The sequence below is a fragment of the Castanea sativa genome, chromosome 9, assembly GCF_040712315.1.
Source record: "Castanea sativa cultivar Marrone di Chiusa Pesio chromosome 9, ASM4071231v1".
In the NCBI taxonomy this organism is placed as follows: Eukaryota; Viridiplantae; Streptophyta; class Magnoliopsida; order Fagales; family Fagaceae; genus Castanea; species Castanea sativa.
Genome location: NC_134021.1, coordinates 17,229,178 through 17,254,047, shown reverse-complemented (window position 1 = coordinate 17,254,047; position 24,870 = coordinate 17,229,178). Strand labels below are relative to the sequence as shown.

At 38.9% G+C, this 24,870-nt stretch overlaps 5 protein-coding genes and 1 pseudogene across 5 annotated transcripts; all 6 read left to right on the top strand.

The window, feature by feature from the left end:
- Positions 1 to 748: 748 nt before the first annotated feature.
- LOC142608847 (serine/threonine-protein phosphatase 7 long form homolog) lies at positions 749 to 1,321 on the top strand. Its single transcript, XM_075780509.1, has one exon. The coding sequence runs from the start codon at positions 749 to 751 to the stop codon at positions 1,319 to 1,321; it is 573 nt and encodes a 190-aa protein (XP_075636624.1).
- Positions 1,322 to 1,993: 672 nt separating this feature from the next.
- On the top strand, positions 1,994 to 2,988 carry LOC142609697 (uncharacterized). The gene is made up of 2 exons (XM_075781357.1): positions 1,994 to 2,080; positions 2,245 to 2,988. Exons 1-2 carry the CDS (start codon positions 1,994 to 1,996, stop codon positions 2,986 to 2,988), a joined length of 831 nt encoding a protein of 276 aa, XP_075637472.1.
- Positions 2,989 to 3,504: 516 nt separating this feature from the next.
- LOC142608846 (protein RETICULATA, chloroplastic-like) lies at positions 3,505 to 7,428 on the top strand. Its single transcript, XM_075780508.1, has 5 exons — positions 3,505 to 3,522; positions 3,674 to 3,724; positions 3,806 to 3,885; positions 5,234 to 5,298; positions 7,024 to 7,428. The coding sequence occupies exons 1-5, from the start codon at positions 3,505 to 3,507 to the stop codon at positions 7,215 to 7,217; spliced, it is 408 nt and encodes a 135-aa protein (XP_075636623.1). The 3' UTR covers positions 7,218 to 7,428.
- Positions 7,429 to 14,408: 6,980 nt separating this feature from the next.
- LOC142610984 (uncharacterized) lies at positions 14,409 to 16,546 on the top strand. Its single transcript, XM_075782977.1, has one exon. The coding sequence runs from the start codon at positions 14,463 to 14,465 to the stop codon at positions 16,002 to 16,004; it is 1,542 nt and encodes a 513-aa protein (XP_075639092.1). The 5' UTR covers positions 14,409 to 14,462; the 3' UTR covers positions 16,005 to 16,546.
- A 2,628-nt stretch (positions 16,547 to 19,174) lies between these two features.
- LOC142609861 (putative FBD-associated F-box protein At3g50710) lies at positions 19,175 to 21,612 on the top strand. Its single transcript, XM_075781582.1, has 2 exons — positions 19,175 to 19,472; positions 19,659 to 21,612. Exon 2 carries the CDS (start codon positions 19,660 to 19,662, stop codon positions 21,202 to 21,204), a length of 1,545 nt encoding a protein of 514 aa, XP_075637697.1. The 5' UTR covers positions 19,175 to 19,472; position 19,659; the 3' UTR covers positions 21,205 to 21,612.
- A 436-nt stretch (positions 21,613 to 22,048) lies between these two features.
- On the top strand, positions 22,049 to 23,470 carry LOC142609528 (uncharacterized; annotated as a pseudogene).
- The last annotated feature ends 1,400 nt before the right edge of the window (positions 23,471 to 24,870 follow it).

Genomic DNA, 24,870 nt, shown 5'->3' with positions numbered 1-24,870 from the left:
ACAAATAATGTAGCTATTCCCTCCTTCCTTTGCAGCAGTTTTGTCAATAGTTCCTTTAAACCATTTATACCATGGATCCATAGGCTCCATAGCATCACCATTCAACAAGCGCCTAGTATTTGCTATTATGTCTCCATAGCTCAATCCCAATACTCACCTATACAAGAACCACTACCAAGAAAGTGAACATAATAGGAACAACTTCCATTTAATTAAGAATGATTGATTCATTGTAAAAATTGAAATAAATTCCAAGTGCAGCACCAATTCATATATCTATGTTTTTCTTTTTGTTTTCAATGTCTATTACGTGCTAATTGCTTATCATTCTTTTGCAGTATGGCTGCTGCAAATGCTGGACAGATTGACCACGCACAGCCTGGCCCCATTGACCAGTCGGTGTTAACGTTGCAGGCCAACCATCGGTCAGAAGCTATTTGGAATGGGCAGGTAAAGCACAACACTAAATATTTAACGAATGTACACGCATTTGATTCATACAATGTACACACACTTGCTGTCATATATTAATCCATGGTTTTGTTCTGTGCAGGATCCAGGGTCCCTTAAATGCCGTGTCCGCACTGAAGAGTTCTCCGACCGAGAGCCAATGGTGGACGACCGAGTCGTTGACATCATTAAGGCACTTGGTTTGGAGGGACTCCTCAGGACCCCGGGTAGAGAGATTGACCACGGCCTGATAACGGCCTTAGTGGAGCGATGGCGGTAGGAGACTCACACCTTCCACATGCCACATGGTGAGGTCACCATCACATTGCAAGATGTGGAGGTTCTTCTCGGGCTTCCTGTTGACGGCGAGGTCATTACTGGGAGCACGCAGAAAGAATGGGAGAATGTGTGTGACGAATTCCTTGGCTTTCGACCTGTAAATAATCAGAGAAAGGAACTTCATGGCCAGAGGATTCTCATCCAACGGCTTTTGGAAGCTGTTGCCAATCCATTGCCGCCTAATGCCACAGAGGATCAGTTGCATAAGTACGCACGATGCTACATCCTAGCGCTACTAGGGGACACAATCTTCATGGACAAATCCGGCGATAGGGTGCATCTAATGTGGGTGCAGCAGTTGGAAGACCTTCGCAACCCACGAAGGTACAGCTGGGGAAGTGCTTGCCTTGCATGGTTGTACCGAGAGTTATGCAGGGCAAGCGATAAGAAAGCTAATCAGATTGGTGGGTGTTTGTTGTTGGTCCAATATTGGGCATGGGCCAGGTTCCCATATTTGTGCCCGACAGTCACTAATGGCCCGTCAGTGGATGCTTATGGTCCTCCAGTTCGTGGTCCACTATCCCTGAAGTAAGTCTTTACCTCATACACGTCATGTAACTTCAATTTATTTATTTTAAAAGCTTCTAGGAATTATTTAAGTCTATATTAAACAATTTGAAATAGAGGTTATACACTATAATTTTGTGTCAAATTTCCTAAGTTATATCGGTTAATATGCTCCCTTGTTCTGGGTTGTAGGTGGTTGTGGGTCCCAAACAAGAAAAACAGGCCCGCCCACATCTTTCTGGACAGGTACCGCGAGCAAATAGCTTCAATGTTGCCAGGCCAGGTATGAAAATGCCTTATTTAATATGTTTAGGAACAAGATATAGGTTTGGTGAACTTTGACATATAAACATTGTTGCCTAATGTGTTGCTTGTTTTTTGGCTGTCGTAGGTGGTGTGGCAGCCGTATGAAGCTGAATTCGAGGACCTTCCGCCGTGGTGCGTTGCAGGGAGGGCCGTGTGGACGGCAACGGTGCCACTTGTATGTTTCCACCTAGTAGAGAAACATACACCGGATCGTGTCGTTCGTCAATTCGGGATGATCCAAGAAATTCCCCGTAATGTTGACACCGATACAGCGCTTCATGCCATTGATTTGAGGGGGAAGGTTGGTGTTGATTGGATGCGGAAACATGCTGCGCATATTACAGAGTGGGGTAGTCGCCTTCAACAGCGTTGTGAGGCAGTGCTTGGTGATATGCCTCCACAACACAAGTACTTCGGTTGGTACAAAAGGGTAACTCGGAGGTTCATCAATGTCCTCGGTGCTAAATTGATTATAATGGTAACTTTTCTATTTGTTGAATTTTTAATTAGCATTTTGTCTACTCTATAACTTGCAATTATTACTAGCAGAACCAATTCGAAACCAATGTTTATTTTATTATCGATTGAATTACTAATATACCTGGTATTGCATTACTAATATACCTGGTTTTTTCATGTCAGATTGAAGGATATGCCCGTTTGTTGAGGCGTCACCCAGTGGGCACCGAGGACCACAAGGACATTACTGATGTGCTAAATGCAGTGCAGGAGATTGGCCGTGTACAACCTCCTATCCCTGAGGCCCCGAATGAGGAGGCAGCTACTCCTGCGGCAGCGCCTACTCAAAGCCCAAGCACAAGCAGAGCTCTTGTCGGACGTGGGTCTCGTTCATCTGTTGCTACCCCGAGAGTTGTCCCTACCCCCGATCCCCACCCATCCACCCCAAATCCATCCCCTAGCCCCACCATCCCCTCACCCATCCCACATCCATCCCCTAGCCCCACCATCCCCTCACCCATCCCACATCCATCCTCTAGCCCCACCACCATCCCTTCACCCACTCCACATCCATGTCCTGGGTCTGACATCCGTCCACCCACCCCACGGTCATTTCCTGAGCTGTCACCCATTCCTTCCTTCGACCTGGGTCTTGATCTAACCCCTCCTGACATGCACCTGCAGCCACCCTCCCACAGTACATCCACTGGCCCTTCTTCGGGCATTGACCCACCCCATGTTCACGTTGAGCAGCCTGTTGGGTTACCTGCAGAGGCAAGAGGTCGGCCGAAACGCATAGCAAAGGCACCTCCTTGTGGGACAGGAGGGCACAAACATGGACACAATGCTGGGCCTGAGGCATCTGACGAAGGACATGCAAGACCTCCTCCTTATTATACGCGACGGCGTAAGGTTCAAAAAAGGTAATTAGACACTGAACTGAGACACAGATTTCTATGTTATATAGGCACATACTTCATATATTTGTCTTATGTTTATTATTGGTTGTGTTTTTGTGTTGTGTGTGTATGGCAGGGAATGACGTGTGGAGGATGTGCAGCTAGTGTGAAAAGAATTCTAGAAAGTACAATTGATTTGTAAGCAACTTTGACACATGTTTAACTTTTCCACAATTACTGTGGTTTTGTTTGACAAGCTCTTTTCCCTTGAGGCAAGATTCAAATGGATAGTTCTTGATGCCTTCAATCAAGTTCTTTCACATTCATCATCCAATATAGTTCATGCTTCTTACATCATTCAAGTTAATCGTTTTGTTGCCAGTGACATGTTAACCGATAGAACATGTGTCTTTTCAATTTTGACTTGTTAAAAGATCTAGTGTAATTTATGTTTTCTTTATATTGATTAGTGTTTAAGGATGGAGGCAAAGAAGGAAAGAAAAAAGACCCAACTTCTTCATCTGTCAAGTGTTTTTTCATTCGTATGGAGTCAATTGAAAAGGTTTATGAAGCAAGGTCTTCATTCATGCATGCACATCGATTGCCTAGTGTGGCCAATTATATGGCTAGGTATGTTGACAATCCAATGAGTCTTTTGAGAGCCATATCTAAGATTTTTCTATAATGATTTGAAAGTTACTTTTACTGTGAAGTCAGGATGTAGATTTACTGTAAAGCACAGAATTGGTACATATTTTTATAAGGTAACTTATACATATCTGTTCTGAAACATAGTGGAACTTCAGACATATTTATTATTGTTGATTAACCAAGTCTGTTTCCAGGGTATCCTGTATGGAATAGTTGGCTTCGGATGTGGCATCATTGGTCAAGGGATTGCAAATTTGATCATGACAGCCAAGCGGTATACTTCCTATATACATGCTTCCTTTATATCTGTCACATGCTAATTGCTGCTCTTGCTCTATTAGCAATTTTAAATAGTGGTTAGTATGTAGTCATTTTACTTTTTGTTCCCATCACTTATTTGAGAATCTTTGTATTCTTTGGGCATTTTCCACTTTTTGGTATGGTGCATTACTGATGCCATCATTCATGTGGCAGTTACTAAGTTAGGAACCCGGTGGCAGTGCTTTTTGCTGCAAGTAATCCATGATAAGCCATATCATGCTTCTTCCACTTAAGGGAAATGGAAGAACATGTTTGCTTTGCTTTGCCCGTTTCTCTGTTCTATGTCTTATGTGCAGGTTTATGTTATTTTAAGAAGCTATGCTTTCACTTTAGGCTTCTATCTTGTGCACATATTAATGACCATGTGACTGGTAATAGACCTGCTGGTAATTTTAGTGAGACTACTAATTTGTACAGGTTAAATGCATTTGAAAGTTTTACTGGTTAAAATTATTCTCTGAAATGTGTAATGAAATATGTTTTAAGATGAAAATATATAGGAGTTGTTCCTAGAAACCATTTCTTCTTGAACTAAAAAGTGGATATGTAAAGTATCCACTATTGTGTCTAATGTAATTCATGTCCTGTGTTTATGGATATTATATCTAAGTCTGTGATTGGTCCTATATGTAAAGGGTTGGATTGGATTGAATTGAATTGACTATTTTCTGTACCGTGCTTGGAAAATTCTTTGATTATATTAAATAGAGAATATCTTACTGAATTTTTCTGCTTGTGGATTGTGGGTGGTGGTCGATATTGGATTTGGAAGGAATTTCTTTAAAAAAAAGAAAGTAATCACTCTTGGTTAACTATCACCAGCAAGCATAAGTGCACAGCAGTTGGCCGAAGATGGCGAACTCACATGGCTGGTAATTCTCTGCTGGCAGAGAGATTTAGTGATCAGCAGTAATCTTGAGATCGTTTGTGGTGACCTCAAGGTGTCCAAATTGCAACTTTTGGACAAAATGATAGGTGACAGATTATCTTTACATGCTGTATACAATTATACCACTTCCATCCTTGTGTTGTTATGTATGTCACATGGAAGATTAAAATTTCCAAAGGGATTAGTATATCCAATCCAATTGGTCATGAAAAATTAATAGGTAAGAATAATTTTGTCCAATTTAACCTCTATCATGTCACATCAAGTTTCTGCCTGAGAACAGTATCTTTTACAAGAAATAGCTACTTTGTGGTTTTTTTCCGAATGAAGTGGCATTTCATCTTTTGGTGTATGCGGTTTTATTTTCTTCTAGTGGAACATTCCCTCACCATAGTTTTTCTCCATATGTCAGGAGTATAAAAAAATCAGAAGACGACATTCCTGTGCCACCACTTTTGAAGAGTGCTGCTCTGTGGGGTATGCCTTACTTCACTGTTTAGATTTGCTACAAGTTGTCAGTCTCATTGCCTTAAGTATGATCTTGATACAAGTTTTTGGTATCTCTGAACTGGTGCATTTTTTATTGTTCTTAACTAGTTCCCCATCAGTTTTGAGAATATCCAAAAGGTTTTGGTTTGGTATGTTTCCTTGATGTTTTACTAACTTTATTGTAGTTGCTACAAGTTGTCAGTCTCATTACATGGTGATTTATAAGACTATTCATGTGTATTATCTAAAAAAGTCACATGATTATTAAAAAAAGTCATGTGACTACAATTACACATAGATGGTCTCTTCAATCGCCACACACTGGCTTGAAGCAAGATAGCTCCAAAGTTTGAGAGTTTTAAGCCTCATAAGTGTCACATTTTACAGCTTCATGTGAGTATGAGTTGCATTATTGTTCTTGCCCTGTTTGATTGCTTTGTGGTTGTGGCAAAGGAAAGGGAATGGAAGTGTTGGGCTCTTTGGTGTACTTAAAAAATTTGAGATTAACACTGAATTTAGAAAAATACAGTTATACGGGTTACTCTATCTGAGTTTCTGAATTTTGAATCTATGAATTATTTAATAAGATTGTAAAATTGGTTTTTTCTAGATTGTAACTCCTTTGCATAAGCAACCAGATAGAGGGTTAGTGTAATGGAGGTTTTGTTTATATGGTTATGCTTACTTGTTGATGCTTTTACTTGGTTTTGATTTTGAATTAGGATGCGTCTGGTGAGACTGCTCATGCCTTTGAGGTAAGCAGTCTGTTTGCATTTTTATTTGTGTACTTTTGCTTTTTAAATTATTAGTTGCAGAATTTATTTTCACCAATAGATGTGCCTGATCAAGGGTTGTCATTTACTATGTGATGAACTTCTCTGGTTTGCAGAATATGTGGGACTTGACACCAGATACTGATCTGTTAATGGAGCTACCGGAGGTATACAATTTTGAAACTGCTCTTGCTGATTTGATAGTAAGTTTGTCTAATATGGTTGATAAAATGACCTGGTTGTGTGTTTGATCTCTTTTGGTCATTAGGTCTGACACTCTGTTGCTCATTTTCCAGGATAATTCCTTGCAAGCAGTATGGTCCAACAGCAAAAATGATAGAAGACTGATAAGGTATGACATTACTGTGGTAACCATTAGGCTTGTGCATGACTTGAGCTTGTTTCACTAATTGTATTTTCTATGAAATATCATGACAGGAGGTACATGCATGAGTTTGAATGGCCCAATTATCAATTAGGAAAATTTAACCTATAAATTAGACATGGCTTATGTCATATGGTCTATGATAGTTTTTTGGAATTACATGGTAAATGCAATAGAAGAACTCAGTATAAAACCTCAGTTTTTTCGCACTAATGGAATCATTTTTCATTATGCTTCATTGTTGATTACTTTGAACCTCCCTTCCATTGTGTCATTTACAATCTTGTAAAGGCTTATCCTCATTCCTCCTTTGTAATTAGTAATGCAAGACAATTCTATGGTCTGACTCAACACCTTACCTAGAGAAAAGCTTCATTCAGTAACACATTAAAAGTTCTTTCAGTACCTTTATCGTTGCTAATAACTAAATCTTTAGTTCCTCTCAAACACACTGCCATCTATATAGCCTGTGCTCTCAGCGATAACTTGAGGTTTAATTGTCATGTATCTACTCTTTTCTGCTGATTGGTTTTGGTTTTCTCTCCAATCTTGCAGGTGTATTTCTTGCAGTTTCTTCCAACACCCGTTATCAGGTCATCAATGGACTGGAACATCTGGTAGAAGCATCTCCTATAGCAAAGCAGGTTCCACCCGTTGCAATGGCTTTCACAGTTGGCGTGCGATTTGCCAACAATGTATATGGTGGGATGCAATTTGTGGACTGGGCTAGGTGGAGCGGGGTGCAATAATAATTGTATGGTGTTTCTATTTTAAGTTGGAGTTGCTTTTTAGGGGGACTTAATTTTTTCATTTTATGTCTGGTACTCTTTATTCTATTGGATTTTTATTTTGTACCATTTCCAAATCTAGAAATGCTAGCAGAGGGTTGTTTTATCCTTGTAGTTTACATAAGCCCCAATGCAGTTTGATCTTTTAACCAATTGGCCGAGATTTGTATTATCTTTTTGTTATTTCTTCTCTCATGGGACAAGAGGTCACCAATTTGTTAGTGTACCCTGAGTTTCTTTTAAAGGGAGAACTTGAATTCTGATAATACCCAATCTTGTCTATCTTCTACTAGGCTTTTAATTTTTCTTTTCCTAGGTCAGTTTAAATGGTTTGAAAGTACTTAACATAATCATCACAAAGGGCCCAATAAATCCTTGAAGTCTACAATTTTGAGTCACACCAATGATGCAAAAGTACGAATTTATAACTTAACGGGATGAAATTGATTATTAGAGCTGAATCTTTTGAAGGATAGCTAGGGTCTCACATTTAACAGACATAAAACTGCCTTGGTTACCCTTAACTCAAAAACGTTGATCAGTCTGAGAAGTAGGAAAAGTAGCTGCAGCTGATTGGTTCTAGATTTGGTCTTCTTACCACACTTGACTGGGTAGATTATAAGACTCCCCCACACCACGAAAATTGGATAACACTCCTCTATTCTACCGTTTGTGTTCCACTTTATCTTCCACAAATTGTGGAATATCATGTTTCTGATTTTTTATTTTAAACTCTGGTTATGTTATAAGAAAACTAAAATGAATTCGTGGTAAGTTGTGATGGTGGAATATAAAATGAAACACAAAAAGTATGATTACGGAGGCAATGTTAACTTACAACTACAAGAGAACCCATGGCTTCAAATCTTTCAAATGGTAGGATCTATGCCTTTCGTTGAACAAATTTTTATTTGGGAATTTCATACTTCGATATTTTGTAATTGTCATACTTCATTGTTATCTGGAGTCTTGGCAATAAAAGTTTAAGTGTGAACAACCATATATTCTACAAATTCCATTTTTTTTAAGGTGCATAAATTATATTTTTCCTATAATTATTTTTTAAACAATTTTCAAGGTGTTAAGAAAACCTTTTTATTTTTGAACACTCTTTTGACATGCACCAGATTCCACATCACCTCCATTTCTTTACATAGAATTTCGCAGAAGTTCGTTACATCATCTTTTTATAGTTCTGCGATTAAAAAAAATTAAAAAAATAAGTTACATAAATCGAGTATTAAACACTCGATTTAAATTGTAAATCGAGTGTTAGAAACTCGAGTTATATTCAGTACTCGACCTCCCTACCAGCGAGTCCGCCAGGCAGAGAATTCAAAAATATTTACGATTAAATGCCACTGGGGAAAATTCCCAGTGGAAATCGAGTCTCTGACACTCGATTTCTATCTCAGTGGTATTTTCGTAAATAAGTCGTATACAAATCGAGTATTAGACACTCGATTTCCATCAGTGGAACTCGAGTTCCCTACCAGCGAGTACGCCAGACAGAGAGTTGAAAAATATTTACGGGCAATTGCCACTGGAAAAATTCCCAGTGGAAATCGAGTCTCTGACACTCGATTTCTATCTCAGTGGTATTTTCGTAAATAAGTCGTATACAAATCGAGTTTTTGTAACTCGATTTGCACTAGAAATCGAGTCTATAAGACTCGATTTCTACTGGGTTGTTTTTTTTTTTTTTTCCTGTTAGTCTTCCTAGGCAAGCAGCCAAGGCCAAGGCAACCCCCACGGGCGTGCTGCCAAGGCCAAGGCCCACGCAGCCAAGGCCAAGGCAGCCATGGGCGTGCTGCCAAGGCCAAGGTAGCCCCCATGGGCACGCTGCCAAGGCCAAGGCATGCACAAGGCCAAGGCAGCCAGGCCCTAGGCAGCCCTCATGTGCATGCAGCAGCCAAGGCCAAGGCGCATGGCATGCAGCCGAGGCCAAGGCATCCCCCATGGGCGTGCTGCCAAGGCCAAGGCAGGGCATGCAGCCAAGGCCAAGGCAGCCCCCATGGGCGTGCTGCCAAGGCCAAGGTAGCCCCCATTGGCACGCTGCGCACGCCATGCGCCTTGGCCTTGGCTGCTGCATGCACATGGGGGCTGCCTAGGGCCTGGCTGCCTTGGCAGCCCCCATGGGCGTGCTGCCAAGGCCAAGGTAGCCCCCATGGGCACGCTGCCAAGGCCAAGGCATGCACAAGGCCAAGGCAGCCAGGCCTTAGGCAGCCCCCATGTGCATGCAGCAGCCAAGGCCAAGGCGCATGGCGTGCAGCCGAGGCCAAGGCAGCCCCCATGGGCGTGCTGCCAAGGCCAAGGTAGGGCATGCAGCCAAGGCCAAGGCAGCCCCCATGGGCGTACTGCCAAGGCCAAGGCATGGGCACGCAGCAGCCAAGGCCAAGGCACGCAGCCAAGGCCTTGGCATGCCCTGCAGCAGTATACCAGAAAATTTTTTTCCTTCCCCCCTGCAACTGTAAACCAAATCTAGAACACAACACATGGGCAATGTATACAAACATTAATTAGTTACTGGGCATGGGCAATATAGTTGCCCTCTTAGGTACAGACCATACAAATTTAAGGCCGTGTACATCAGGCATACAATTTGATAACTAGCTATCATTGCTTCAAACAAGGCCCCTGTGGTTGAACTTGCCGAAGTAAGTGCTACTAATGCCGAAGTAGTACGATTGCTGGCATTATAGGCAAAAAAGCTGCACAACGCAACTAATGTAACGAGTACAATGGATAGCTACTGCTTTAATTACAACAACATTCAGTAATAAACAAAATAAAAACTAAGTCGATACAACATAGTGTACATAGTTGCCTAACACTTGTCCATACTGATACAACATGGTCGCGTAGCACTTGTCCATACCGAAGATAACTACAACTCCCACGTACAATGCCATTCCAAAATCGAGCCTCCGCTCGCCTGAAAAACATTAAAATGCAGTTGTTAGTTCCTAAATGCGAAGAACAAAAACCAAATAAGATTCTGAGCATATTATATCAAAACAACAAAGGCACTTGCCTAGTTTGTAGCACTACCGCCTGTCGAAGCCCCACGGGAACCGCTTGTCGAACCCCCAAGGGAATTGGGACATCTTCTGCGGTTATGCCCCTCTTCATGACACACTCCGCATCGCTGCCTCGGTTGAATCTCCCTCAAGTCCGAATCTGGGTTCCGGCTTCCCCGTTTTCGCCGTACCCCATCCATTTCATTTCTTATTCTTGACTTCACAGGGCGACCTTTGGCCCGCAACAGACTTGGGTCAGGCACCCACCGTGGTCCGCGAACGTCCCTCCACAATGACTCTGACATTGGCACCACAAATTGATGTGAATATGTGTGAATGGCGTTCTCCAAACTGTAACATGGGTCAATATAGCTAGTCGCATTGAGATGCAATTGTTGCAAAACTTTAATTGCATGTGAACAAGGGATCTTAATGTTTTGTCACTTTCCACAACCATATGTTCTAGCAAATACGTGCACTTCATGACTGTGGTTTCCCCCTCCACCTCTATGGTCGCTGTATGGGGTAACCACTTGATATACACCAGTTTCATGATTTAATTCCCGCACAGTGTGTCCTGAAGTTTTCTGCAAATTTGTGTTATAGATCCCCATTGCATAATCACTCCACACCTTACCTTGAGAGCAATCAGAAGTAATTTGTTTATGTCGATCATGGAAATATGCAACAAGTTTGCACCAAGTGAACTCAACCATTGCAGCAATGGGCAAACCGCGAGCACCTTTAAGTACCCCATTAAAGCACTCAGAGATATTGGTTGTCATTGCCCCGTAACGTCTTCCACCATCATGTGACTGGGTCCATTTCTCCACATCCTCACTCATTAGATATGTGTATGGCATATAGCGTTCAAGATGGGGATCATCAGGGTCTACCCTCCTCAGTGCATTAATCTCGACATCATTAATAGTTTGCATTATGGACTTAAATTTAGCGTCATGAGTCGCATATCCAGCTTTCAAGGCCAATGCCTTTAGAGTCGGGTCATCAAAGTGTGTGTTGAAGTTGCTAGCAACATGTCGAAGGCAATATCGGTGATGTACCTGTAACTTTCCATCATCACCTAAAGGCCACTCTGCAATGGCGCATTTGATACCTTTATGTCACGAAATAAATAATGCAAATGCCCTCGTTAGGTATCACATGCCCTATCGAATTCCCGAGACACTCTAAAAACCACCCCCAACTAGCCCCCGACTCCTTGTCCACAACAAAGAAAGGCGAGAGGCAAAACCTTTTGGTTAGCATCCGTTGCCATTGCAATCATCAACACCCCTCGATATTTACCATACAAATGAGTCCCATCAATACTGATCACTGGCCTGCAATATCTAAATGCAGCAATGCATGGAGCGAATGCCCAAAATACATAGCGCAGTAACGTAGTACCATCTATAGGGCTAGGTATGGTCCAATAGCTGTACTGGGTACCCGAATCCTGATCCAAGTATGCCAACAACAACTTTCGCAACCTTTGGTAAGACTCCTCCCAATCTCCAAATATCTTAGCAATTGCCTTTTGTTTTGCATCCCATACCTTATAGTAAGAGAGCTTATGATTATACTTAGTATCTATGTGGCCCCGGAGCTCTTCAATACTAGCAGTGTGATTTTGTCGCAATTTCCCCACAATTTCTGATGCAACAAAATTAGAATCCATCATTTTACCGTCTCTTTGCAGGCCAAAGGGTATACAACTGTGTGGACCCACATAAGACGTGACCATTCACAAACCATTTAATTTAGCCTTCATGAATGCCCCAACGTACCACTTGCAGTTGGTGTCAATGCACGCGGCGCACAATTTAGTTTTGGTCGACCTCCGGATTATAAAATTTCTATTATCCTTTGCTACGTATATTATCAATGCACGCTTCACCGCCTCTTTATTTGCAAAAGTCAACCCTTTATTAAAATGCATCCCATCTTCCCAAGTAGAAACAAATGGTATCTGAAGACGTGAAGGATCAACCATATTTTCTCAAGTATTTGCGGAGAATGACTCGGCAGGAGGTGTGTAGGCAGTGGTCGTATTTGTAACATGCTGGACACCAATATCATCGTCCGAATCACCTTCATCATGGCACTCCATATTTTCCTCTTCAAAATTGGAAGCAAGTTCATGGTCATCCACATCCTTCTCAAAGTCGCCTTGCTCAATCCTCTCTTCGTACTCATCCATATCATCGAGATTTTCATCATTATTCACAAAATGATCTTCGTCTTCCACCCCTAAATATGTCTCTTGAGGTTGAAGTGTTTCACTAGTATTGGCAGCATAATCGTGAGATGGGAATGTGTAACCTCCCATTGTAGTGCATCCATCGTCTAATTGCAAAGATGTAGTTGTTTGTTGCTGCAACTCCTCGACATCAACTTCTGCGAGCGGCTCGGAACTTACGTACAACCCAGCAGCATTTACTTGGGGCATTTTATGGATTCTATTAAACATGACCTTTACATGTTTATCTTCTTTGATCGCCATGTACTTGTAATTTATCCGCTCATGAAGGACTTCTTGTGGGTAACGATAAATAATATTTATGTCATAACAAGTAGGGCTCAAACTCAGTTCTTTCATTATTTTCATCTTCAAATCATTTAATGTCTTCAACTTACGACGTATCATCATGTAATAGCATTCGATACTCGGCCCTTGAAATGCGAATCCGTCAATCTGTTCAGGATTGAAAAGGGGACCACCGTAGTATACATTTATGTCAATATTCTTCAGAGATTGTGAACCTATTAGTCAAGGATAATATGTTAGTGACATATTTTAACACAATTACAAAACATTTTTATGTACTCAAAGTAGGAAAATTACAACTTCTTACATCCAACACACCCCACATTTGCATATACTCACTCCACATCACATACAAACACACTCAATCATTATTATTTCATACTCAAACAAATAAAAAAACTAAAGACAACACTTACCCCCACTACAAAATTTCAAATCATTCTAACAAAAAGATAATAACAAATATTAAACCAAACAACAACAAAATAGCCATGATAAAAGCCTAACAATACAAATATATATCTTAAATATTTTTTACTTCTTATAAAAAAAATAAAATAAAAAGCCTAGCATATATACACTAACTTGTTACATCATATGCATCTACAAACCCCACATTAACATATATACTCAATCATTACCATTTGTTTCTAAACAAAAAAAAAAAATTCATTAATCATACTCAAATTTTAAAAAAAAAAAAAAAAAAAAAAACTAAATGCACAAATATTCAAATCATTCTATAAAAAATATAAAGAAAAATTACAAACCAAACAAAAAAACTAATGATACATACCCATAAAAAACCTAACATTACATATATTTAACTAACAATTACCCATAAAAAAACCCTAATATTACATCTATGTAACTAACAACTATTCAAAAAAAAAAAACTAACAACTAGAGAGAGTGTATAAAAACCTTACTTGACATGAGAATGTGTAAATGGAGGGTGAGTTTGATTTGAAGTTTTCTATGAGAGTGAGAGAGAGAGAGTGAGAGAGGAAGAGAGAGCTACTGGGTTTTTAGGTGTGGCAAACGGCAGAACCCAAAAAATAGGTATGGTATGATAAAAAGAAGCTGCCCTAACCACGTGGCAGAAAGGGGACCAATCATTGAAAATCGAGTCTCTGAGACTCGATTTTGCTTTATAAAAACCGAGTCTATGAGACTCGATTTCTACTTGGAGTTCCCGTTCATCCAAGTGGCAGCATATAATAGTATTTAATTCTTTGCAATAAATCGACTCTCTAAGAGTCGATTTCCAGGTGGCCGCCACCTGGAAAAGCGCCACATCAGATCTAATCAAAACATATAAATCGAGTATGTAAGAGTCGATTTATAGGCTGAAAATCGACTCTATAAGAGTCGAGATGTTAGTTTTACATATACTTCCAATCAAGTGCTTACTAACTATATTCTTCAACCGTTAGGGCTAATGGGCCATTTTCTCCCAAACATACCCTTAGACTCAATTGCCACGTTTCAGTCGTTGCTATTTGTTTCGAACATGGGTTGTAAAACTAAGAATTGGGTCTTTAATGTCTCTCTGAGTCTCTTCTCTCGAGTCTCATACACTCATACCTCTATTTCACAATTTCTTCTTACCCCATTTTCATCCCAACTCTCAAAATGGTCAGACTCTCCTCTCTCAAATCCTCCACCAACAACTTCCTCAGAAAACACAGAAAATGGCCACACTCACCTTACAAAACCAAATGGCACCAAATCTTCAATCAAAACCAAGCCATGCAAACACTAAAACAAACCACAACAACAACAACAATAAAAACAGAACCCCCTCTACAACAAGAAGAACAAAACTCAAACAAACAACCCCACCTCCTCTCAACTCTCATACACACCTTCAACACCTACAACTGTGACCCAACCCCAACTGCCTATAACTACCTCATCAAAACCTTTGCCGAAACCTCTCAACTCCACCACATTCCACACGTGCTCCACCACCTCAAACGTGTCCCAAAACTCCAAACACCCGAATATGTTTTCATTAACCTCATCAAAATTTACGGCAATGCCAATAAACTCGAAGAGGCTGTTTCTTTGTTTTATGAAATACCCAAGTTTAGTTGTGTACCTACAGTGTACTCACTCAATACTTTGCTCTCAGTGCTTTGTAAAAAAAGTGATGGGCTTAAATGGGTTCCTCGGGTTTTGTTAAATAGTCATCAGAAAATGAATATAAGGATTGAAGGGTCAACTTTTAAGATATTGACTAAAGCTCTATGTAGAACTAGGAGGGTTGGATATGCTATTGAGGTTTTGGACTGTATGATAAATGATGGGTATGATTTTGATTCAAAGATTTGTTCTTTGATATTGAGAACTTTGTGTGAACAAGAGGGTTTGAGTGGTTTTGAGGTAATGGGGTTTGTGGAAAGAATGAAAAAGTTTGGTTTTTGTCCTGGGATAATGGATTATTCTAATGTAATAAAGCTTTTGGTGAAGGAAAGGAAGGGTTTTGATGCTATGGAGGTTTTGAATCAGATGAGAATAAATGGGATTAAGCCTGACATTGTTTGTTACACTACGGTTTTGAAGGGGGTTATTGTGGAAGGGGATTTTGGTAAAGCAGATGAGTTGTTTGATGAATTGCTTGTGTTGGGTTTGGTTCCTGATGTTTATACTTACAATGTGCATATATATGGTTTGTGTAAGCAGAATAGTGTGGAAGCTGGGATTAAGATGATTGGTTCAATGGAGGAATTGGGGTGCAAGCCCAATGTGATTACTTATAATACAATATTGGATGCATTATGTAAGGCTGGGGAGTTGAGTAGGACGAGGGAGCTTGTGAGGGACATGGGAGACAAGGGTGTTGAGTTCAATATTCGGACTTATAGGATTATGCTGAAAGGTTTAATTGGTGAAGGTGAAATTATGGAAGCTTGTGTTTTGTCTGAGAAGATTTTGGACAAATTTTTCTGTCCTCAATGTGAGACATTTGAAGAGGTAATATTTGGATTGTGCCAAAAAGGATTGGTTTGTAAAGCAATGGAATTAATGCAGAAAATAATTGGCAAGAATATTGCTCCTGGGGCTATGGCCTGGGAAGCCCTGCTCCTTAGCTCTGGATCTAAACTTTGCTTTTCGGAGACTATTTTGGCTGGTTTGGTGAATGGTGAACCCACTGTAAACTCACCCAGTTAAGAATGGCAACCTTGAATTGGTGAATGGTGAACCTACTATAAACTAACCAATTTAGGTTGCAGGAACAGTAACCTTAATTTGGTGAATGGCGAACCCAATATGAAGTGATCCCTTTATGTGTTTTTTCTCGTTTCCTTCACTTTTTTGGTGGTTCTTTTGTTTTTGGTTGTAAAGGTACCATAATAGCATTAGTAAAACTTCAGTACAAAGGAGTCTGGGGTAAGTCACACCCCACGCATCAGCCTCAAGGTGGCTTCTAACAAAATTAGGGGAACAGAAATTGCAACAAAAGAGCGAGCCAGAAGGCAGCCTTATTTTGCAAGATGATATGCACAATAGTTTCTCTCCTTGTGTGAGTAGCACAAACGATGGGAATCCAGCTTACTAAGGTACCTGCAAGCAGAAAAAAATTGGTTCAAACTAACTCTAGATCAGGCTGCTGTTCCCCTCTACTGAGGTCTGTGTCTTGTATTAGATCATAGGTGATTTGAGAACAATTTTCTTGTTAAGTAGATAATAGAATAACTTTCCTCATTTTCATATTTATGTATAGCATGTCTTCCCATTCATCTGTTCTTATCATCCACGTCCTCATTAAATTAATGGAACTATTTGGTTCCTATAAACTATACGATACACATTGATTGTCTCTCTAGACTTAATTATTTGCTTTTATATCTATCATGAAAAGGTATTCATTAAAGACTTTACCTCTATAGATGTCTGATTGGTTTCTGTTTTGGTATTTACTTTTTGAAGTCTAATATTTTACTTGTGAAAAGTATAGCTTGAGATTCCTCTAACTCTAAGCACTGGTGTGATGGTCGATGTGTTTCAAGTGCATTTGTCTTCACATGGAGGAATCCAAATACCCTCAAATTTTCTCTGATTTTCCAATCATATGTTGGAGTCGGATTGTTGCAAAAACACACTTGCTGCAGATTTTTTATATGACTAGGTAAGCTGCATTGTAATCCAGGCTGCATAACAGGTGGAATCTAAACCCATATGTATGCTAATCCAGACCAATGCCTATTATTCTTGAAGGTGATTGAATCACAAGGCTGTTTTGTGTATCAATTTTATTTTGGTGACAATGTGATTTCTTTAGGCATATAAGAGCTTTACTGAACATAAATTGGATTTTCATCAGTAATATGGAGGATCAGAATCAGATGATTCAGTTCATTTAATCAGAGGCTAATTTATTATAAATGATCCTTTGAGACACCTGCTAATTTTTAATTTGTCCTGCCGAAATGTATATCTCTCCTTAATGCCTACCTCCAATTTATAGTACTTATATCAGTATTTTTGTTGAGCAAGATAGAGGGTAATACCAAATATGAATATATCATGTCTAATCTAGCACCAGGTGCCATATAAAAATCACATATCAAATTAAAATAGAGGATTACTTTTTTGACACCGAAATTTGTTGATAAGAACTAGTCAAAGCAAGTTAAAGTGAAATTATTAAAAGCTAGCTTATTATTTCGGAGTCTTCGTTATATTGATTATATTTCTTGCATGCTGTATATTTGAAGTAGTTTCATACCATCAAGTGCACTGATATAATAAATTATAGCTTTCCTTTTATCACTTCATAATGAACTCTGTTAACATGTAAAATTTTCGGAATATTAAAAAAAACCTTTATAGCTCTTAATATAATAGTCAACATTCTTATCTTATTGTTCATACATTATGAATATATAAAATCCTTTTGTCCTTATCACAGCCAAGTAAAATTGCGTTCGTGGGTTCTAATAGCTCAACCGATAAAGTCTCTGATAGTTGAATAAAAGATATGAGGTTCAATTTTCGTCTACACATTGGTGTCTTAGTTTGATGATAAAGAGTACAACCATCAGAAGCAGACGTTATAAGTGTTTCTGATGGTTAAATAAAAGATTTAGATTCAACTTCCACCTAAATCAAAAAATAAAATTATTTGTTTGTAATGGGAAGTTTTCTTGTACACCACTTGCATCCATTGGGAAGAGTTTTTGTTTGTAGTTTAGTTTATATGGGGGATGGGAAGTTGTGAGTTGCGGAATTAGAGGTTTTTTATTTTTTAGAAATAAATAAGGAATTTGTATCCGTCTAAAGATTCTTGGGGAAAGTTACAGAAAATTTATCTATTAGTTTTTTGTTTTTGAATTTGATTGAATTACAATTTTAATCTTTTTTTTTTTTTTTTTTTGAGGAATATAAACTATCTAATTAGGTTATGAGAATTTTTGATAATTTAGATAATGATAAGGGATAATAATTTTTTTATTAAAATTTAAAAATAATTGTCGGTCCACACAAACCAATTCTTCTTTCTTTCTTTTTTTCTTTTTTCTTTTTTTTATATATTTTTTTAACTTCTCTTATTTGTTATCCATGCATTTCGAATTTTTTTTTCAAATAACATTAAATATTAAAAAATTTAGTTAGTTGTCACGTTATAAAACAATGTTGAAAACTAGCATCTCGAGTGTCTAAAACTCGAGTTTCAAGATAAAACTCGAGTTTTTAAGTCTCAATTTGTAAGAGGTGGTAGCTGATGTGGGAGAAAAATCCACGTGGAACCACGTGAAACTCGAGTTTTTAAGACTCGAGTTTCACCATCTGATTTTCCTCAAGCTCTTCTGACCCAGCGTTGTTCTTCTTCGTTCTTCGACACTGCAGATCGTTCCTCTTTAGATCGGAGCTCCAGCGTTCAATCAACAAGCGTTCTTCGTTCAATCGACCTGATCGGAGCTCCAACGTTCTTCGTTCTTCCTCTGTTCTCCGCTTCAGTTCTTCTTCTGTTCTCTGTTCTTCATCAGATCGTCGACATTGCACATCGTTCCTCTTCAGATCGGAGTTCCAGCGTTCAATCGACCGGCATTCTTCGTTCAATCGACCAGATCGGGCTCCAACGTCTGCGTTCTTCCTCTGTTCTCCTCTTTCGTTCTTCCTCTCTTCTCTGTTTCCTTTGTTCTCTGTTCTTCGTCGTTCCCCTTCGTCTTCAGGTACCAAATTAGAACTCGAGTCTATAAGACTCGAGATCTATCTGGCAAAAACTGCCCAGATTAGCCAGCGAAATTCGAGTGTTTGAAACTCGATATTTAGATTGAAATCGACCTTTTGAACTCAAGATGCTAGTTTGTAGTTTTATTCCTACCGCATGTCAACTTATTATTTTCTTTCCCTCACCAACGTTTTTCTGCAAATATCCTCCACGCATTTCACTTCATCCAACTTTTATCTTCTCTTACCAGCCTTCTCTTGGGGTGAGGACTGAGGACATGCAAGAGGGTTCTCTCTATCTCTTGTTTCTCTAGAGATGCCACTGGCACGTCCGGCAAGGTATTAGGCGGCAATAACGACGTTTCAGGCCGCAAGGCACGAGGCGGCGACATCTAGATGATTCCGTCGAATCGTGAGGCGTGGTCGCCGTGGTGAGTCCGGCAAGTAGTTTGATCACCAGCAACGGTAAGATGTGTTCAGCTATTGTGCGTTTTTGTCTTTAGAATAGAGTGGCTAAAGTTGGGTTTTTAGGAAAGGGGTGTACCTTACCAACGTAAATATTTATGTTTGAACTAGAGTGAGTAGAAACCCACCGACTCTCTGATCTCATCCCAAAAATTGAAACCCATTTCACTCACTCAAATTGGACAGCATGAAGCGGCAGATGATAGAAACAGAGGAGAGGGAGAGGAGAGAGAGGCAGAGGATTGAAAGAGCAGAGAGAGCAAAAATGAGAGATCAGGCATGGCTGATAGATGTGACAAGTACGAGTCGCCGCCGCCTATCATCTGTTCGACAAAATGCCCACACTAACACTGATGATGGCGAAGACATAATTAGCAGTCTACCAGACTCCCTCCTCTGCCACATCCTCTCCTTTCTCCCAATCCGAGACTCTGTCGCGACAAGCATTTTGTCAAGTAGGTGGAGGCCTCTCTGGACTCTCATCCCTATTCTTCACTTGGACCAGAAAGAACTTACAGAGCCATACCTTGATGAAAGGAATAAAAAATTTAAGTTTGTGGACATTGTGCTAAGAATCTGGACTCTTCGAAACGCCATCTCCAATCCCACACCCCCACTACACAAACTGTTCATTCATTGGTATCACTATTGTCTTCCCTTCTATGTTGACACATTGGTCCGTGCCACCAATCTGCGTGATTTGCAAGAGCTTGATCTCCATTTATGTAATTATCATCCTCATCAACCTTTGGAGTTGCCCCTTAGTCTCTACTTTTCTACAACATTGGTGGTTCTGAAATTGGGGGCTGATATTCGTCTCAATCCTCCTTCTGCTTGTGTGTTCACTTGCCTCAGGATTCTATTACTAAAATGTGTTACATTTGCAAACCGCGACTCTCTCTCCACCATCCTCAATGCCTGCCCGGTCCTTCTAGATTTGTCGCTCCATGTGGTTGATAAATATTTGAATAATTTAGACGAGTTCAATGTCATTGTACTTGTAGCTACACTGAAAAGATTACATTTACATTGGAATGTTCAGCCTTCATCGAAGTACATATTCCAGATAAACACCCCAGCTCTCGAGTACTTTCATTTCAGAGGTTATTTGAACAGGGATGATGTGTTGGAAAAACTCCCAAATGTGGTTGAATGTGTCATTCAAATTGAGGATTGTGAGAAGAGTGACGATTATGCAAAGAGAGTATGGGACTTCATGGGAAAAATCTATAATGTTATATCCATGGAATTGAGCATAATTACCGCACTGATCCTCTTCCATGGTTCTAATCATGAAGATATTCCCACATTTCATAATTTGTCCTCCTTGAAGTTTTGTGGTGACATTTGGTTTGACTGGTATGCGTGGCATGTGGTACACCTCTTGCTTTGTCAGGCTCCAAAGCTACAAATACTTACCTTTGAACATTCAATCTTGCTTGGCTTTAATCTTTATAAACCTAACCCTTGCATGGAAGAGCCACTAAATGTTCCTGAATGTATGTCATCACACCTTACAACGTGTCATTATAAAGGATTAAGAGGGACTATGACAGACATGGAACTTATTAGAAAAATCCTGGAGGCAGCAAGAGTATTAAAGACAATGAAAATCACCTTACTCAGTTATCTAGGCTCAAGGAGAAAGCTTTGTATTCGCAAGGAATTGAGGAAGTTTCAAAGGAGCTCTCAGAATTGTCAAATTGCATTTGACGATGGACATTTCACATGATCTGGCATTTTGGTTCATTCCTCTTGGATATTGCATGTCACATGATTTGCTTTAATATCTTTTGGTATGGCTATATGCATATGTAATTAGGTCCATGTTTGTGTACTTCATTTGCTGTTTTTCCTATGTTGTGGTTATTCCTATGCTGCAGGGCAAAATGCTTGAAGATATAATCTGTATTTGCTCTCTCCAATTATTCTAGGTTTTAGTAAGCATATTTTTTATTTGGGATTTTTCCCCTTGATATAGAAACCAACCAACCAAAAAAAAATCAATTTCTGTATTAAAAGCCTACATGGTGAACTGCATAGAAAACAATGGCAAGACAACAACATTGAAAAAGCCTGCTTCTTTTGGATAGCACTTTGGCAGAGGATAAAAAGATACAATGCACACCTTTTCTTCTTTGATGAACACAATGCATACCTTTTTAGCCTTTTAACAACAACGTATTATCAATTATTTCAACCTAGTCTGCACGTTACATGTCTATAAGTCTCAAATATATTTAGTCATTCTGGAATTAAATTCTCAAGGAAAAGGGGAGGCGATCAGGAAGGAGAAAAAGGAAAATCATGGCTTCTTTGTGGCTGAATGTAAAAGAAACTTCAGAAGTTTCTTGCACTAGTGCAACCCATACTCAAGCTTGTTATTGGGTTTTTACTAAATTTAAAGGACTATTGTGTTTACACGTTTGATGAGACAACATATAAGCTTCTTGGGACGGTATCAACCTTATTAGTTAATATGTGTCATTTAGGTAATTCTATATTGCTTGCATGCTAGCTATGGAACCATTCAATGTTAGAGATATTCTGGACATAAGCCATACACTGAATGGCTAATGAATATAATGGTTGAAGGGTCAACTTTTAAGATAATGACTAAAACTCTATGTATAATTAGGAGGGTTGGATATGCAATTGAGATTTTGAACTGTATGATAAATATTGGGTTTTTTTATTCAAAGATTTGTTCTTTGATATTGAGAACTTTGCATGAACAAGAGGGCTTTTTTTTTTTTAGAAAACTTTTGTGGAAAGAATGAAAAAGTTTGGTTTTTGTTCTGGGATAATGGATTATTCTAATGTTATAAGGTTTTTGGTAAAAGAAAGGAAGGGTTTTGATGCTCTGGTGGTTTTGAATCAGATGAAAGTATATGGGATTAAGCTCGACATTGTTTGTTATACTATGGTTTTGAAAGGGGATTTTGAGAAAGCAGATGGGGTGTTTGATGAATTGCTTGTGTTCGGTTTGGTTCCTGATGTTTGTACTTATAATGTGTGTGTTTATGGCTTGCGTAAGCAAAATAGCGTGGCAGCTGGTATTAAGATTGGTTCAATCGAGGAGTTGGGGTGCAAAGTGCAAACCCAAGATGAAAACTGCTTGTGTTGGGTTTGACACTGTCTGTTATACAATGTGGTTATTTACAATATAATATTGGATGCATTTTCTAAGGCTGGGAAGTTTACTAGGATCTAGGATGAGGGAGCTTGTTAGGGACAGGTAAATAAGGGTGTTGAGTTCAACTTTCAAATGTTTTGGATTCTGCTGAAAGGTTTAATTGGTGAAGGTGAAATTATGGCTTGTGTTTTGTCTGAGAAAATGTTGACAATTTGAACTGTCCTCGATGTGAGATATTTTATGAGGTAATATTTGGGTTGTGCCAAAAAGGATTGGTTTGTAATGTATGCAGAAAAATAATTGGCAAGAATGTTGCTCCTAGGACTATGACCTGGAATCCTTGCTCCGTAGCTTTGGATCTATATTGAACTTTACAGAGACTATTTTGGCTGGTTTAACTCACCCAGTTAATTGCTGGAACAGTAGCCTTGAATTGGTGAATGGTGAATCAAATATGAACTAACCCATCTATGTGTTTTTTCTCTTTTCTTTTACATTTTTGGTTATTCAATTCTTTTGTTTTTGATGTAAAGGAACCATAATAGCACTAATTAAACATCGGTGCAAACGAGTCTGGGGTAAGTCACACACTCACACCCCATGCTGGCCATGCATCAGCCTCAAGGTGGCTTCTAACAAAATTAGGGGGATCAAAATATACAACAAAAGAGTGAGCATGATGGCAGCCTTATTTTGTAAGTTCTGCACAATAATCTCTCTTCCTATGCGAGTGGCACAAATGATTGGAGTCCAGATTAACGTAACTGTAAGCAGTCAATCAGGCTGTCGTTCGCATTCCTCCATTTCATATTTATGTATAGTATGTTATGGCTTTCTTCTGTTCTTATCATCCATGCCGTCATTTTCTTCTTTTTGATTGGCATCCATGTCCTCTTTGAACTAAGATAAATGGAACTTTTCGGTTCTTAGAAACTATATGATCTGTTGATTGTGAAAAGACTTGACTTCCATAGATGTCTAGCTTGAGATTCTTTTAAGCACTGGTGTTGCTTTTGTTGTAGTAGTACACCTTACACACATTTTGCATTTTTTCTTTTTTTCTTTTTTCTTTATTTTTGGAAAGAGTCGGGACAATCAAGTTGAGTTGTGTGCCTAGTAGTGATATCTTGACGCTATCATTTGATAAATACAGGTAGTAGAACCCATTGAATTTGCTTTTGAGATCCACTTGACTAAATTGTATACTTAAGTTATTTTTTGTTTTTTTTTTTTTTTAAAAAGGTTGTTCACATATTATTTAGATAAAGTTCACTTTTATTGGAGGAAGTTATCAGGCGATTAAATACATATGATACAATGGCACTATCTAATGGTGATTTACACATGCCTCAAAACTAGTAATGTCAACTAATTATGCAAAGAGCATTTGAACTATGAGATAAGCGAAACATAATATGTTAAAAAAAAAATTACAAAGTGAATTTTAAGAATAAAAGAAGCACAAACAAGTCAAACCAAAATTACATAAATATTATAATTGTGTAGATTGTAAACCATAGATGCTTCCAGTAGAAATGCATGCTAGCAACTACAATTCTACAAGGTCCTGCATTGCTATAAGAAATTCATGGATAGTGCAGGATAAGAAATTCATGGATAGTTTCAATTTGAAAAGATTTTATCCCCTTTACACCAAGTAAAATTTTTACCAGCATCTAAATGTTCCATTTGGATGCACAATGGAACTAGGCTATTTTATACGATTGCTGCCCTACATTTGTCCATCCTCACCATATTATTCTCACACCAAAATTATTTTAATTTTAAATGAACCTTAAGTGAAAGGCATCACTTGAAGATCTTTCAATATACACTAAGGCATGTTGTAATTAAATGTTAACATGTTTGCTAAAGAGGTGCCATGACTTTCTTTTCCTTCTATTTAAAAATTTAGAAATAGATGAAACTAGTATTCTAATAAAAGATTAACACTTGGCTATGGATTAAGGCATGTTACCAAAATCTTCACTTGAGAAGGAGTATAAAAATAGCCCTATTGGAAGGATAATGTCAAATCTTACCATAGGAAAACCTTGGGCTGCTTCAAGAACACCTTCTTCAACAGCAACTTACAAAAATGGTGATTTTAGAAACCTAATAAAATAGTATTGGAATCATATTATACTCTCTCGAAGAGAGAGAGAGAGAGAGAGAGAGAGAGAGATAAGATTTGATACATGCTACTCGATGGATTGTTTAAATTTTTTGGGGCAATTCATCAAAGGCCATAGTGATGAAAAT